At 46.0% G+C, this 18,035-nt stretch overlaps 1 protein-coding gene across 2 annotated transcripts in view; it reads left to right on the top strand.

Moving 5' to 3' along the window:
* The window catches only part of ldb2a (LIM domain binding 2a), a 56,991-nt gene that overhangs the window by 9,208 nt on the left and 29,748 nt on the right, over window positions 1–18,035 (top strand). For both annotated transcript variants that reach the window (XM_059515994.1, XM_059515993.1), the window contains exon 2: window positions 16,931–17,033. In XM_059515994.1, the coding sequence (XP_059371977.1) occupies window positions 16,931–17,033 (103 nt within the window). The remainder of the gene's footprint in view (window positions 1–16,930; window positions 17,034–18,035) is intronic.

The following is an 18,035-nucleotide window of genomic DNA, read 5'->3' as shown; positions in this document are numbered from 1 at the left end:
GGGGAAAGCGAGCGGGAGCGCTCGTCAGACTCAGGAAGCGCGGATTTCGAACGCCGTTGCCTAGCATCCATCTCGCAAATCTCCGCTCTCTACCCAACAAAACGGACGAACTCCTTCTGCTCTCTCGGACAAATAAGGATTTCTCTCACTCTGCTGCTCTGTGTTTCACGGAAACCTGGCTGAATGACGCCATACCGGACAGCGCACTCCATCTGCCGGGCTTTCAGCTGTTCAGAGCGGACCGCGAAGCAGAATCAATGGGGAAATCGCGCGGCGGCGGGACATGATTTTACATCAATGAACGGTGGTGTACAGATGTAACTGTGTTAAAGAAGATGTGCTGTTCTGATCTAGAAACGCAGTTTATCAACTGCAAGCCGTTCTATTCGCCGCGGGAGTTTCACTCGTTCATTCTGGTTAGTGTTTACATTCCACCTCAAGCGCATGTGAGCTCAGCTTTACAGAAACTCGCTGATCAGATCACAAACACAGAACAACAACACCCGGACTCTGTTTTAATCATTCTTGGGGACTTTAATAAAGCCAATCTCTCCCGTGAACTGCCTAAATACAGACAGCATGTTACCTGTCCCACCAGAGACAGTAATATACTGGATCACTGTTACACCACAATAAAGGATGCATATCACTCTGTTCCACGAGCAGCTTTGGGACGTTCTGATCACCTTCTGGTTCATCTTATACCGACCTACAGGCAGAAACTTAAATCTGCTAAACCTGTAGTAAAGACTGTGAAGAGATGGACCAGCGAAACAGATCAGGATTTACAATCTTGTTTTGACATCACAGACTGGAGCGTTTTTGAAGCTGCTACCACCGATCTGGACGAACTCACAGAGACTGTAACATCCTATATTAGTTTCTGTGAGGATATATGCATTCCTACCAGGACTTATTTAACATTCAACAATGATAAGCCATGGTTTACAGTAAAACTCAGACACCTTTGTCAGGCCAAAGAGGATGCCTACAGAAATGGGGACAGGGTCTTGTACAATCAGGCCAGGAACACACTGAACAAAGAGATTAGAGTGGGTAAAAAGACCTACGCTAAAAAGTTGGAAGACCAGTTTACTTCCAACGACTCTACTTCAGTTTGGAGAGGACTGAGAGCCATCACAAACTACAAGACACCATCCCCTTGCACTGAGGCTAATCAACGACTTGCTAACGACCTGAATGAGTTTTATTGTAGATTTGAAACCCCCAACACCCACTCTGACCATCTCCCTACACAACCATTAACACCTCCTGCAATCCCCCTCTCCATACCTCCTGCTCTTCAAATCTGTGAAGATGATGTGCGCCAGGTCTTCAAGAAAAACAAAAGAAGAAAAGCACCAGGCCCAGATGGCGTTACACCAGCCTGTCTGAAAATCTGTGCTGACCAGCTGGCCCCCATCTTTTCACAGATCTTCAACAGATCTCTGGAGTTGTGTGAAGTGCCTTCCTGCTTCAAACGCTCCACCATAATCCAAAGAAACCCAAGATAACAGGACTTAATGACTACAGACCTGTGGCTCTAACGTCTGTTGTCATGAAGTCGTTCGAAAAACTGGTTCTGGCTTATCTGAAGGACATCACTGGACCCTTACTGGACCCCCTGCAGTTTGCGTACCGAGCAAACAGGTCCGTGGATGATGCAATCAACATGGCATTGCACTTCATCCTGCAACATCTGGACAAAACAGGGACTTATGTGAGGATCCTGTTTGTGGACTTTAGTTCGGCTTTCAACACCATCATCCCAACAACCCTCCAGACCAAACTGACCCAGCTCTCTGTTCCTAGCTCTATCTGTCAGTGGATCACCAGCTTTCTGACAGATAGGCAACAGTTAGTGAGACTGGGGAAATTCATGTCAAACAGCTGCTCCACCAACACTGGTGCCCCTCAGGGATGTGTTCTCTCCCCTCTGCTCTTCTCCCTGTACACCAACGACTGCACCTCTAAAGACCCCTCTGTCAAGCTCCTGAAGTTTGCAGACGACACTACAGTCATCGGCCTCATCCAGGACGGTGACGAGTCTGCTTACAGACAGGAGGTTGAGCAGCTGGCTGTCTGGTGCAGTCTTAACAACCTGGAGCTGAACACGCTCAAAACAGTGGAGATGACTGTGGACTTTAGGAGAAACCCCCCTGCACTTTCCCCACTCACCATCATGAACAGCACTGTGGCTGCAGTGGAGTCATTCAGATTCCTGGGAACCACCATCTCTCAGGACCTGAAGTGGGACAATCACATTGGCTCCATTGTGAAAAAAGCCCAACAAAGGTTGTACTTCCTTCGCCAACTGAGGAAGTTTAACCTGCCACAGGAGCTGCTGAAACAGTTCTACTCAGCCGTCATTGAGTCAGTCCTGTGTACTTCAATTACTGTCTGGTTTGGTTCAGCTACAAAATCAGATATCAGAAGACTACAGAGAACTGTTCGGATTGCTGAAAGGATTATTGGTGCTCCCCTGCCCACCCTCCAAGAACTGTACACATCCAGAGTGAGGAAAAGGACTCAGAAAATCACTCTGGATCCCTCACATCCAAGTCACCCCATCTTTGAACTTTTGCCATCTGGCCGGCAAATACAAGAACAGTAAGGCACAAGAATAGTTTCTTCCCCCAGGCAATCTACCTCATGAACAGTTAAATGTTTCCCACTTAAACTTATGCTTATGCAAAAATGTCCAATATCCTTATATTTATTTGTTACCCCTCCATCCTAGAACATTCCTGCATCCTACTCAATCCTATTCCATTAACATTTATAGCACAATTGTTTATACACTTATTTATTTGCCAATTTGTAATTCTTTTTTTTTTCGTCTGTGTGTTGTTGTCTCTGTTTACTGGAAGCTTATGTCACTAAAACAAATTCCTTGTATGCGCAAGCATACTTGGCAATAAAGCTCTTTCTGATTCTGATTCTGATTCTTATTTTCCTAAGCTGTAAGTCATAACCATCAGAATTAAAACAAAAAAACCTCTTGAAATATTTCAGTTTGTTTGCAATGAATCTAGAATATAAGAAAGTTTGCTTTTTTTTTTTTTATTAAAAAAAAATCAACACCTTTTCCATGATATTCTAATTTTTTGAGAATTCACCTGTATTAGTGTGTGCGTGTGAAAAGTATACATATCAGTTACTTGGTGTGTGCACAGTTTGTGTTGGAAAAAGCAGCCGCTATTGTTATTTACAAAGGATATGGGACGTTGTTGTCCCTCTAAGCTCTTGGATCTACCATAAATCTGAGCTGCTTGGCTCCTGCGGAGCGGTGACTGGGTCGAGAGCCACCATTGGCACATTGATGAATCCCTTTAGACGTTCCAATCAATACGGCTTTATCTTCAGGCAACCTGTGCAGACGCCCATGTTAGTTCACCTGAGGTCCTGAAGGACTGATCGGTGCGCTGTACATCAAAGCTCACTATCAGCTATAGCACGCTAGACAGCTACAATCAGCACTGAAGGCAGGAACCTCTCATTTTCTATGTCAGCTACAGATTACTGATCTATAGCCAATTCTCCCTTGGCTGCAGTGTTATATGTCATCTTTATCAAACATGATCTATGTCTCTGAAATGCAGCAGCTTTGGTTTATTCCATCAGTCAGTCAAGAGCAAAAAAAATATTTATATAAGAACAGTGCAACAGGGATGCACAGCACAGATATATCACTTTAAATGTAAATCACATGACTATGGAACTATGGTACAGTTAAAGAAATGATCCTATTTAACAGTAAAAACAAAAGCATTTCTTTCCAGTTTTGGCACATCACATACCTTTACGCAGGTTTACTGATACTGTTTGAGAGGGCTGCTGAGGCATTAAATAGGGTTAATTAGTGCAAATGGGCAAATCAGATTTCCTATTGATTGTGACAGTGCAGATTGCCTTCCAGATAAATGAAATCCTATAACTCTGAGTCCTGCTGCAGATACTGATAATGCTGTTAACAGCCTTTAATGCTCTTCCGTAATTAGCTTATATCAAAGTAATTAAAACAATGGCAGTGTAAAGTAATTACGTTGCATGCTAACTCAATATTTCGTCTGTGTTATCTCAAACTACATTCTTGATATTTTGTTTTCAGAGCATAATGGAGGGCCCTTTCACCATTTTTGAACATGGGTCATTGTATTCATTATGTCCCGAAGTGATTTAATGGAATTGATTGTGATTTACAAGACAAGGCTGAAAGAGGGCTAAAAAGATCATAGACTATATAATCATGAGTTATGTATTGTATGTATATATATATATATATATATATATATATATATATATATATATATATATATAGTGAATTTAAAATAAAGAGTTGTGCTGATTAATATTCTTGCAGAAACCAAAGAGATCCTTTATAATAAACACAATGAATGTTCTAAACGATTAGATCTCCATCACAGTTATTTATCAGGATCTAATTTGAGGTCAAAGCTCCTTGGTGCTGATGAGGTCATTGGTGCTGAGTGTACATTAAGATGGGTCCCCCTGCGGGCCATTGACCCATCATCAGGAAGATGTTACAGTGGAGAAGATCAATGAACACTCAAAAAGAGCATTCAACACCTGCTGATACAAACACTGTTTGATAAGCTCAGCTCAAGAGCGCCCATCAATGAGCTGCAAAGATATTGAACTGAAAAGGAGCTCAGAGAATTGTGGGATTTCAATCACCACTACATTGACACTGTAGATTGTGATGTGATGTGGCTGAAAAGGAGCCATACTTACCCAAGTCAGTCATATACAGGCCAACAACGTCTGTTTTTCAGACCTTAAATAGGGTAAGAGAGTGAAAAAAATCTGTCAGTTTTAGGACTGGGTTAATATTAGTATTCATTTTGATTAACAATTATCAATGCTTAAATCCCTAGATAATTTTTTTTTGTTTTTGTTTTTTATGTCTGTGCTCTTTTCAGTTCAGAAGCATATATAAAACGTCACTTAACGTAATGTGTAGCCCACATTTTAGGCAATAATTAAAATATACTTTGTGTATTGTTTTTTAATATGAAACATATCCATATCTTTCAAGTTCTGTCAATTTTATCATGAAATTTAAACAGTGAATACCATTTGGCACTCTTTAACCTCACCGTAGCCGTCTCAGTTCAGTCAGCAGCATAGAAGGCATCTCAAGAAAACCAAAATGTCCATAGCTAAAAAAAATATATATATATATATAGGTGCATTTTGATTAATATATCCAGTAAATAACATACTCCTTATATTCTTACTTAACCTGTTAGTGATGTTTCATTTTATTGTATATTTGAATAAGTCTGTCATATTTTAATTGTTTATACAAATTTGAGAATTTGAGTAGATACATATAAAAAGTTCATATAAAATGTGATTTAAATGTTTGTTTACAATTCAGTTTCTTTGATTTGAATGTTGATTACTGTCTTAAAATAAATAGAAACTCTTTTGTTAATTTTAACCTTTCAAATTATAGTAATTTACCATAGTAATGTATAATAGTCTACACCAGTTATTCTTAATATATACACACTTGACTTTAAGATTGTTTGAACTCAAAGCTTTGCCAACCAACAAGAGGCCAAGATGGAAAAAAAGGTAAAAACGAAGAAAGCAGGACTATCTGATGAAGTCATGCATCCTGCTGAGTGTGACTACAAGGTTTAATCACACATGCAAACACACATTCATTCACTTACTCACACACAAGTAGAAAGCAAGGAAAAGAGTTTTAGCCAAAACTGTGTGTCATGAGTGATAGTGTGGTGCTAATAACCAGCTGTGTAGGAAAACGTCTAAGGTTACGTATGTAACCCTGGTTCCTCGAAGGAACAAGATGCTGCATCGAGAACGAATGGGGAACGCGTCCACCGTGACGTCTCTGAATAACGTGTATAATCATTCCAATGGAAGGGCGAGACGTCATAGGCGGGTGACGTCAGAGACCAGGAAGCATAAAAGCATGTGCGACGAAGCCGGTAATCAGCCTCAAAGGATGAAGCAAGCGCCGGCCAGAGATGCCGGAAGTGTGGCACTGCAACACAGCGTCTCGTTCCTTCGAGGAACCAGGGTTACATACGTAACCTTAGACGTTCCTCTTCAGGAACTCGAAGCGTGTCGAGAACGAATGGGGAACGAGAATGCCCACGCCGCCAGACTTTTTTTAAGAAAAACACTATTTAGGGCACAATTTTTAGGAAACACTGTGTATCTTTTCACTTTTATGCAGATGACACCCAAATTTACATTCCAATCAAGCGCAATAATCCTGCAGCATTAAACTCTCTTCATCTATGCTTAGAGGAGGTGAAGGCATGGCTAGCTCAAAATTTCCTATCCCTTAATGATGATAAGACCGAGGTCATTGTTTTCAGCCCGAGTGAAAGGTCCCAGTGCACATGCCCAGACTTGGGGAATCTATCTCCCTTTAAATCTACAGGAGTGCGGAACTTAGGTGTTCTTGTTGACCAGCCTTTAAAGTTTGATAAACACATCTCATCTGTAGTCAGTTCTGGTTTCTACCAACTTCGCTTACTTTCTAAAATCAAAGGCTGTGACGCTAACAATGGAGGACAGGAGGCAGATGCAAGTAAAGGTAGTTTATTGACAGGAGTATGATGGATGAATGCTGGTGAGTGACGCAGGAACCACGATGGCAGCACAGACAGGTGGGTAGGTGGTTTGAGTGCGTTGGTAGCGATGGCAGTGATGGTAGATCGGTGATCGGCGGTGATAATCCGTGAATGACTGTGAATAACCAATGAAGACTGAAGCAGGACACTGAGCAAAGACAGGAACACAGGAGCACGAACAGACATCAACACGAGGACCTCAAACAACGATCTGACAAACAGGAGACGAAAGACAGGGCGTTAAGTAGGCGGTTGGAATGAGATGCACCTGCCGCTGATCAGGCGATCAGTGGCAACACCCACATGAACCAATCAACATGACATAACATGACTAAAGCTGGAGACGGTGCATTCACGAACCGTGACAGTACCCCTCCTCCTAAGGACGCCTCCTGGCGTCCCCAGAATCTCTTACCTGTCGATTGTAATCATCGATAAGGGAGTGATCCAGGATGTCCCTAGCAGGTACCCAACTTCTCTCCTCCGGACCGTAACCCTCCCAGTCCACCAAGTACTGAAATCCGCGTCCCCTCCTTCTAGAGTCCAGAATACGATTTACCAAATAGGTGGTCTCCCCATCTACGAGACGCGGCGGGGGAGGGACCGGGGTAGGCGGATTAATGGGAGAATGAAATACGGGCTTGATTTTGGACACATGAAAGGCGGGATGAATTCTCCTGTACGTAGGAGGGAGTTTAAGGCGGACTGCCACCGGACTAATGATCTTGGTGACAGTAAACGGGCCAATAAATTTGGGAGCCAATTTATTAGATACGGACCGGAGAGGAATATTCTTGGTTGAAAGCCACACCTTTTGACCCACGACGTATACGGGAGGCCTAGACCGGTGGCGATCGGCCTTGGCCTTGGTGCGCGCCCCCACTTGGAGTAGAGTCTCACGGGCTCTGGTCCAAGTGCGGTGGCACCTCTGGACGAAGGCGTGAGCGGAGGGGACCGCAACTTCGGATTCCATACTAGGAAAAATAGGTGGCTGGTAACCTACACTACACTCAAAAGGAGATAGGCCCGTAGCTGATACTGGTAAGGTATTGTGGGCGTACTCCACCATAGACAATTGTTGGCTCCAGGAGGAAGGATTCTTGGAGACCAAACATCGCAACACCCTTTCCAAATCTTGGTTGGCTCTCTCGGTTTGACCATTGCTCTGGGGGTGAAACCCTGAGGACAGACTTACAGTCGCTCCCAGTAGTCTACAGAATTCTTGCCAAAATTTAGCCACAAATTGGGGTCCCCTGTCGGAAACCACATCTATCGGGAGGCCATGTAAACGAAAGATGTGGTCTACGACAGTCAACGCTGTCTCCTTGGCTGAAGGTAATTTGGGCAAGGGAATAAAGTGGGCCGCCTTCGAGAACCGGTCCACCACGGTTAAAACTACCGTGTTGCCCTGGGAGGGCGGTAATAAAATCTAGAGCGATGTGGGACCAGGGTCTCGAAGGAACCGGCAGCGGTTGGAGTAACCCATCAGGGGGCCGATTGGAAGTCTTACCAGTGGCACAAACCGAGCAAGCCAAAACAAAACTGTGAATGTCGCGAGCCATAAGTGGCCACCAGAATCGTTGCTTGACTAAAAATCTAGTACGGTTAACCCCTGGATGGCAAGCTACATTCGAGCAATGTCCCCACTGGATAACGTTGGACCTTAATCCCTCCGGCACAAATAAACGGTTCGGTGGACACCCGGGCGGAGGCGTTACCCCTTCTAAGGCCGTTCTGACCTTCGATTCGATCTCCCATGTGAGAGTGGAGACCACTAATGTCTCAGGAAAAATACACTCGGGAGTGGACGGGCGTTCGGAATGGTCAAAAATACGCGACAAAGAATCGGGTTTGGTATTCTTGGAACCCGGGCGGTACGAGATAGTAAAGTCAAAACGTCCGAAAAAAAGTGCCCACCGAGACTGCCTGGAGTTCAACCTCTTGGCGGTGCTAATGTACTCTAAATTCTTGTGGTCAGTCCATACTATAAAAGGAACCCCCGATCCCTCTAACCAGTGTCGCCATTCCTCCAATGCCATCTTAACTGCCAACAATTCTCGGTTACCAATATCGTAATTTCGTTCTGCCGGAGATAAACAATTTGAAAAATACGCGCAAGGGTGGACCTTGTCGTCTAAGGGAGAACGTTGAGATAACACCGCTCCTACCCCCACCTCTGATGCGTCGACCTCCACCAAGATCTGACGTGTAGGGTCAGGGGTAATCAGAATAGGGGCTGAAATGAAATGGCTCTTCAGTTTGGCGAACACAGCCTGAGCTGTGTCCGACCACCTGAACGCAGTCTTGGCGGAGGTCAAGGCGGTCAGAGGTGCGGCTAGTTGGCTGAAGTTGCGAATAAAACGCCGGTAGAAGTTAGCGAACCCCAGAAACCTCTGTAGGGCCTTACGGGAATCTGGGCTTGGCCATTCTACCACAGCCTTAACCTTCTCGGGATCCATGCGTATTCCCTCAGTCGACACGATATACCCCAAAAATGGAATTGACTGTGCATGAAATTCGCATTTCTCCGCCTTGACAAAAAGCCCATTCTCTAGCAACCTCTGAAGCACTCGTTGGACGTGCTGCACATGTTCCTGGAGAGAAGAGGAAAAAATCAATATGTCGTCCAGATAGACATAAATGAACTGATCGATCATATCTCGCAGCACGTCGTTGACGAGTGCCTGGAAGACCGCTGGGGAGTTGGAGAGCCCAAAGGGCATAACCAAGTATTCAAAGTGCCCTCTGGGGGTGTTAAAAGCGGTCTTCCATTCATCCCCCTTCCTGATCCGAACCAAATGATACGCATTGCGTAAGTCCAGTTTTGTGAAAATTGACGCTCCCTGCAACCTCTCGAAGGCCGAAGACATCAACGGCAAAGGATAAGTATTCTTTACCGTGATGTTGTTCAGTCCCCGGTAATCAATACAAGGTCGCAGAGATCCGTCCTTCTTTCCCACAAAAAATAACCCCGCCCCCGCAGGAGAAGAGGAAGGGCGGATGAATTTGGAAGCTAGAGAATCAGAAATATATTTCTCCATAGCCTCCCTCTCTGGAACAGAAAGTGAATAGAGTTTGCCCTTAGGCGGAGACTTACCTGATAGTAAATCTATGGCACAGTCGTAAGGACGATGCGGAGGAAGAGAAGCAGCCCGAGACTTACTGAACACTTCCTTCAGATGGAGGTACTCAGCGGGCACGTTAGACAAATCCACCGCCTCCTCCTGCAACACAGACACAGACACAGACGGACAGGCAGACACTAGACAAGACTCATGACACCTTTTACACCAAGACAAAACGGAGTTAGAGAGCCAGTCAATGCTAGGGTTGTGGAGGAGGAGCCAAGGGTGTCCGAGGACAATGGGTGCCAGGGGAGAGTCAAGGATGTGAAAAGAGATGGTTTCGGAGTGATTGCCAGAGGTGATGAGTGTAATGTCTTCAGTGATGTATGATATGGTGGGAAGTTGCTGACCAGTGAGGGCGTGAACCGTGATGTGGTGCGGAAGAGGTCTGAGGGGGATGTGGAGCTTGTGGGCTAATGTGCTGTCCATGAAGTTACCTTCTGCCCCGGAATCCAGTAGTGCCTGACAGTGATGTGTCTGTGCTGACCACCGCAGCCATACCGGGAGGAGGGTAGAAGATGATGGTGATGATGATGATGATGATGAGGTCTTCTCGGCGGAGATCCCACCCGATAGTAGCCTCATACGTACTACCGGGCCTGGCCTTTTACCGGACAGGCGTGGGCTTGATGTCCGGCTCCCCCGCAGTAAAGGCAAAGGCCCAGGGACCTCCGCCTCTCCTTCTCCTCCCGGGAAAGCCGAGCTCGCCCTACCTGCATGGGCTCGTGATCGTAGACGGGGCTGGCCACGTCCCCGCCGCTGAACCGCACGTCTGCCGGTCCCCTGGATGGGGTGTTGAGTAGCCCCCTCCTCTCCATCCGTGCCAGACGTGCGTCGACCCGAAGGGCCAGCTCAATGAGTCCATCGAACGACGGGGGAAGGTCCAGGGTGTAGATCTCCCTCTGGACGCGGTCAGCCAGCCCATGCAGGAACATGTCCCACTGCGCCTCCTCGTTCCAATGACACTCCACCGCCAGGGTCCGGAACTCGATGGAGTAGTCCGAGACGGATCTCTCGTGCTGGCGTAACTCCGCCAGCCTCCTGGCCGCCTCCCGTCCTGCGGCGGCCCGATCAAAGACCCGTCTCATCTCGGCGGAGAGCGCCTGGAACGAGGCGCAGCATGGGTCCTGGTTCTCCCACACCGCTGTTCCCCACAATGCCGCCCTCCCAGAGAGCAGGGTCAGGACGAAGGCCACCTTGGTCCTCTCACTGGCGAACGTTCTAGGCTGGAGGGCAAAATGCATATCACAACGGTTAAGGAAAGCTCTACAATAGTCGGGTTCACCTGAGTACGCCTCCGGAATCGGGAGGCGTGGTTCCGGCTGGGAGGGGGTCTCCGATGGTGCTGGTGGAACAGGCGGTGTGAGTGGCGCAGTGGGAGCTCGTAATAGCTGGAACTGTTGGGTGAGCTCGGACACCTGCGTCACTAAAGCCTGAACCGCGCGACCAGTGTCGTTAAGAGTCCGCTCCTGGGAGTCCATCCTCCGAACACTGGCGCTGAGGAAAGCTTCGAGGGAGGAGGGTTGATTACTCGCTGCCTCCATGTTGGTCAGATCGTTCTGTGACGCTAACAATGGAGGACAGGAGGCAGATGCAAGTAAAGGTAGTTTATTGACAGGAGTATGATGGATGAATGCTGGTGAGTGACGCAGGAACCACGATGGCAGCACAGACAGGTGGGTAGGTGGTTTGAGTGCGTTGGTAGCGATGGCAGTGATGGTAGATCGGTGATCGGCGGTGATAATCCGTGAATGACTGTGAATAACCAATGAAGACTGAAGCAGGACACTGAGCAAAGACAGGAACACAGGAGCACGAACAGACATCGACACGAGGACCTCAAACAACGATCTGACAAACAGGAGACGAAAGACAGGGCGTTAAATAGGCGGTTGGAATGAGATGCACCTGCCGCTGATCAGGCGATCAGTGGCAACACCCACATGAACCAATCAACATGACATAACATGACTACAGCTGGAGACGGTGCATTCACGAACCGTGACAAAGGCTTTCTCACTCCAATAACTCTGGAAATGGCAGTTCATGCTTTCATCACGTGTCGACTGGATTATTGCAACTCACTATATTGCGGTATATCAGATTCTCAAATCTCCCGTCTTCAGTTAGTCCAAAATGCTGCGGCCAGACTCATCCATAATTGTCGCAAATATGATCATATCTCTCCCATCCTCAGATCTTTACATTGGTTACCAGTCCGGCAGAGAATAGATTTCAAAATTCTTCTCTTTGTCTTCAAATCTTTACACAACCTAGCACCGGTTTATCTCTCTGAACTTATTCATCCGTACATTCCGTCCAGAAGTCTCAGATCCCACGACCAGGCGCTGCTGGTAGTCCCTCGTGTCAGACTTAAGCGTAGAGGGGAGCGTGCTTTTGCGGTGGCAGGGCCCCGTCTGTGGAACACCATGCCTCTAGAGATCAGAACGGCTCCCAACCTCTCTGTTTTTAAGTCTCTGGTCAAAACTTATCTATTCTCGTTAGCATATTGATTACTTATCTTAGACTGTTCTTATTATTTTACATTTGCTTCTTGATTTTATAATTAATCTTAGCTTAGTTGTTCTCTATGTGCTTATGTCTGTTTTTGCTGCTTTTATTTTTATATGCTTGTTCTGTAAAGCACTTTGGTCTGTCTAGCGGCTGTTTAAATGTGCTATATAAATAAATGAACTTGAACTTGAACTAGACTTTCAAATCTCTTCTTGTGTGGAAGAGCACAGCTAAAGCAAGAGAAGGAGAAGGAGCCTGACATAAATCGGGGACAACCCGTCCAATGGCCAAACTTCAGAAGGAGTGAGTCTTGACCCCCAGGAGAGGGGAGATCAGAGGACTCGAGGCTTAGGATAGAAACCTGATCAACGCTTAGCATAGCTTCTTCTGGCTGGAGGCCTCAGCCTCAGCGCACCATGGAGGAAACATGTAACCAGAGGGTTTCTGCCCACTTATTGGCCACCGAGAGGGGCGCGGTAGGCCACCATGGCCGCCACGTAGACCTTCAGGGTGGAGTGGGTCAACCCTGCGGAGAGCCTGCAGGAACTCTAGTACTGTACCATCCGGGCAGTTAACTGGGTCAAGCTGGCAGTCTCCGCACCAAGAAGTGAAAAGCTTCCACTTCAAGGCATACAGTTTCCTCATTGAGGGAGCTCTGGATTGGAGAACGGTCTTACAACCTCGGTTGAGAGACCGGAAGCTAAGAGTTGTGCCTTCTCAGAGACAACACCTACAGCCTCTAAGCTCCATGCAGGGGTGCACCCTCCGCCTGCGAGAGGAGATCTCTCCTGACGGGAACCTCCCATGGAGTGCCGTCAAAAAGAGAAATCAGGCCCAGGAACCATACCCGCCTGTCCAGAACGGGGCTACTAACAGCAGCCGTCCAGCCCCAGTGGAGCTGGATGAGTCAGAGGAAGCCAGAGGGGACAGTGCGATGTCTCTCGAGTCGCAACAGATCCACCCGAGTCTGGCCAACCTCTCCAACTCTGCTTCATCACCTCAGTGTGAAGCCGCCATTCCCCGGGCCTCGGCCCCTGCCTCAACAGGATGTCTGCTCCCATATTAAGATGCCCAGGAATGTGAACTGTTCTGAGCGACAGGAATTCGTCCTGGGCCCACACAAGGATCTGGTACGCTAGTTGTATAAACGGCGTGAGTGCAGACCTCCTTGGTGGTTGATGTAAGAGACCACCGCTGTGTTGTCGGTGCCCACCAACACATGGTGACCTCTTAGGTCTGGGAAAAAATAACGAAGTGCACGAAGCACGGCCAGCATCTCCAGGCAGTTGATGTGCCATGTCAGATGGCGACCACTCCACAGACCGCGGGCAGGGTGGCCACTCATGACTACACCCCAGCCGGTGAGGGACGTGTCCGTCGCTAGCATCACGCGATGACAAGGAGCTCCCAGCACCAGGCCCTGAGACAAGAACCAAGGCTTCCTCCACATATCCAAGGCACATAGGCAGCGCCGCGTGACCTTTAGCATGCAAAGTGGGTCTCATGTACAGCATTCACGTTGGACGCAGCTGCCATCAGACCCAGCAATCTCCTTGACTGCTTGACAGTGAGTGACCGGCCTCTTCCCCAGAGGGACCTGCCCTCCGAGGTCCTGAGCAGCAGTATCAGGACTCTCATAGCTGAAGTCTCCTAAAAACGACGGTCCTCAGACAGACATGGACTGGCCTCTGGTGCTCCTAGAGCCACCATCTCGGTGCCCTGAAGCAGCGGACTGGCAGGGGACGACCGTACTAGCTGCTCTAGAGACCTCCGTAGAGGTAGCGAGCCTCTCAGCACCACTATTACCGCTTCCGGGCGGTAACTGAGAGAAGCGCTCGCCAGAGATCGCTGCGCCCTGGAACACCGGCAGGGTTGGCAGAACGATCTCCTGAGGGCACTGAGGAGAGACGGGCACCGTGTAATGCGGTGTACACCACTGTTCCCCAGAGGGAGCTGGCCCTCAAAACGTCCTATGCCTTAGGCGTCAGGACGTTTTGATGAAGGCTATCCAGTGAAAACAACGGTCCGTAGAACTGCTTTCCACTAGAAGCCTTCGGCCTGGGAGCGCCACTCTGACTCTAGCATCTGCGGAGTACAAAAGTGACACGAGGGGCTGGAACACGGTTGGGACTGTTCCGCCCGGCAGCCCCTGACCGCCTCAACCTTCTCAGAGGAAGAGCGGTACACATATGTTCTCACACAAGAAATTACATCCCTAGAGCCCCTGTACATCTAACTTCACATAGTCAGATAAATATGTCATTTTATTCCTTAGAATTAAATGTAGTCAGCAACCAGACTAGTCAACACGGTCTGATGTAGAAAAAACTCACATAAAAATGAAACAATGTAATACACGCATTGTCTCGGCAGCTTGCCCATCTTACATTCCTTCCAGCAGATCCCAAAGCGAATCCCGCGAGCACAACCACCGCTCCGCTTTGGCGAAAGCGGGGCTGGCTCCGCAAGAAACGCCAGTGAAAGCTTTCTCCTCAAAGAGAGCCTTCTGAGAGTGAAGCAAAGGCTTGCATCGCAGCCGTCATCTCCCTCTAGAGCTGACACTGCGCGCTTCACTCTCAAGCAGACAACACACGAGCTGCGTGTGTCCCTACCTTTTTTTTTTTTGGCAGGGAAAACACACAGCCTGAATGCTGCCTGCTCTCGCCCAAAACTTCTCTTGATTGAAGCTTTGACAATGGAGTTTATCAGTGGACAAATGACACTAAATAAGACTCACAAACAGATAGCGACTGACACACACACAGAGCGCTTGCTGAAGACACAAGGCTGATTGCCGGCTTCGCCGCTCATGCTTTTATGCTTCCTGGTCTCTGACGTCACCCGCCTATGACGTCTCACCCTTCCATTGGACTGATTATACACGTTATTCAGAGAACGCGTTCCCCATTCGTTCTCGACGCAGCTCGAGTTCCTGAAGAGGAACATCAGCCTCCTGCCTTATTGAATGGAAAAAACGATCACCGTTGTCAAAAGTGATCACTCACTTACAGTGACTAAGACGGCAGGTTGTAATAGGGCACTGACTCACTTCCAAAACACAGAGCAGACGAGGCTGCTTCCTCCATACTGGAAAACAGCACTTCTCGAATATGGAACGCGGGACTAGAGGTCTCCAGGGTGAGCCACTATATAATGTGATGCTGCCTGAAGACGACAGCCCTAATTGTAAACATCTGAGACGGCTTGTGATCTGTCACCAGGCAACATCGGCTAGATGGCAACATTGGCCTAAACGATGTCTGTTAGAATCAGAACTCTGTCAATCACAGGATGCCGCGGAGTCTAATTTTACATACGCTGAGTGTGTTCACAGCTAGCGTGCCATCTGATGGAGTGGCTTTAATTTAATTCAAGTCAATTAGCAAATCTTTCCATTAACAGTGGATTTGGAGGATCTAGGTGCCCTGAATGTACATTATTTATAATGAATTTTGTTGTTATGGTCGACTTTTAATAACAGTGCGCATGCTCTCTACATTACCTTTAATCTTTAATCAAGGAAAATTTGCATTTATAAGCACTGCGCTCATGTTATTTGAATGCTGGATTGCAGAATGGTCTCAAAATGAGCTTTTAGGAGAAAAGAGCAAGACATCAGGGAAGGTACAGGCCTAGGCTATTTTAAACTGATACTCTCGTGGTCACAAGAAAGCAAGTGTTAGGGGTTTCTGTGTTTATTAATTATGAAATGCTAATTCAAAAAGCACACAGAGGTACATGTCAATGGATGATTACATTAATGCTAACCTCAAGCCTTTAAAAACAAACCCAAGAAATTACATAATAAACATAAATCATAATTTTCTTTTTTAGTGATGTTGAGAAGGGCTCTGCTGATTAATATTTTTGTAGATAGGATTCTTATCATGTGCAAAAGAACAGCATTTATTTGAAATGGTAGGAATTTAGCAATTTTTTTTCTAACAAAGTAATTTCTAAGAGAAGGTATGAATGAAAAGGTGTCTTTACTATTTCTCTGACAAAATCCTGCACATTTCTGCACATTTGAAGCAGAATGGTCTGACTTTAACTTTTTGACACTATATTACGTATAACATCTGAATAAAACAGAAACAGCAGATGGGCTTGAATGAGAACTTAAATTCACTCTCTGCCAGCAGGTGGCACTTATGTAACAGCGGCAATACAGGCTTTCCTTGTTTATCGCAGTAAACAAAGCAGCTGCACTTAACTTTACTTTAATGGGCCTTACACAGATGAAAGATGAAAAGAAAATACCATCTTAACTTTTCTGTAGAAGGTTAGTTCCCTTCAAAAATACATTCTTATAAACTCCCACCCCAAACAATCTCAACCGACTTGAATAGTCACATACAGTAGTCTATTTGTATCGATTTTCAACTGAAATCTCTATGAAATGTTAATCTTTTGTAACATTATGAATGTCTTTACTGCCGATTTAATGCATCCTTACTGAATAAAAGTATTAATTTCTTTGACAAAAATTTACTGACGGATGTGTATTAATCACAAAAATGAGTGGAGTTATACACAAAATATTGCTTTTTTTATCATTTTTACTCCTATTGAATAGACTTGTAAGAATGACAAAGCATATCACACAGTATAATTAACTCCCATTAATTAACCGTGACTCTCCTTCTTTCCCAGGAGAGTGATAGTCTGTGGTGGGATGCATTTGCTACAGAGTTCTTTGAGGAGGATGCTACATTGACCGTTGCCTTCTGCCTGGAGGATGGACCAAAAAGATACAGTAAGATTTAAGCTTTTATCGTGTAACAGTGTCGTCTTGTCTGCAAATTTGCTTGAACTGGTGCCAGTTAAAAACCAGGCTTGACGGTGCATGGCTGTATCTATGGAGTCTGGAAATGTAGAACGTAATGATCCATAAAAATTTGTAGAGGACTTTGAATCAACTAAATCCAGCAGATCTTATTGACTTTTATTGGTCTTCCAGGAAATAAGTTCCCTAAACTTCCCATAAAAACAACACTGTGTGGTTAATGGCCTTAGATCTCACTATGGAAAAGTAGACTAAGAACGTGTTGTAATTGGTAAACTGACTTGCAAGGTTCATATTTTTGAATTATTTGACCTGGAGCTCTGCCAGAATTTGTCTAAACACCTTGAAAAGCATGAGAGAGTAATTGTTTGCAGTGAGCTCCCTCGTCTAGATTTGGCTGCATTTGCCATAGCTCTGCTAGCTTGTCCATTTTTTTGTTTTTGTTTTTCCTTTTCTGCACACTTTCCCTATCTTCCTCTCTGATGATTTGAGCTGTATTGTCTGTCCTTATTGAGTTCTCTGCTTTTGGTAAGTCATGCAGAACACTCTGCCTGTTGCAAAGAAACGTGTCAGTCAAACATTCACTGAAGCCCCCTCCCTTTCCGGGGTCTTTGTAGTGCTGATAGATTCTGAAATATATACTTTTATTATGCAAAATGAATATGCCATTGGACTGTGCGGGCAGCATTACAATAGCCTCAGCTTTATCTTCTTTTTAAGACATGGCAGTTTATTTTTCTTCATTTGGTGAGGTTTGAATAGTTTTAATTGAACAAAGGCATAAAATCCAAACACTGAAATGTTTAATTTGTCATTTAAAATGTTATTTCAGATGACAAGTTTCAAAGAGTTCTTCTTTGCATGTTAATTCGACATTGTAGCATGTAATATTTTGTAATTCTCATATACACCATTTAAAAGTGGAAAGACCAAAGCTTGCGTTGGCACCGGAGGCCCATAGGGAACCAATCC

This window comes from Carassius carassius, chromosome 29 (assembly GCF_963082965.1).
Source record: "Carassius carassius chromosome 29, fCarCar2.1, whole genome shotgun sequence".
Lineage (NCBI taxonomy): Eukaryota > Metazoa > Chordata > Actinopteri > Cypriniformes > Cyprinidae > Carassius > Carassius carassius.
This window is presented reverse-complemented; position numbering and strand designations above follow the sequence as displayed.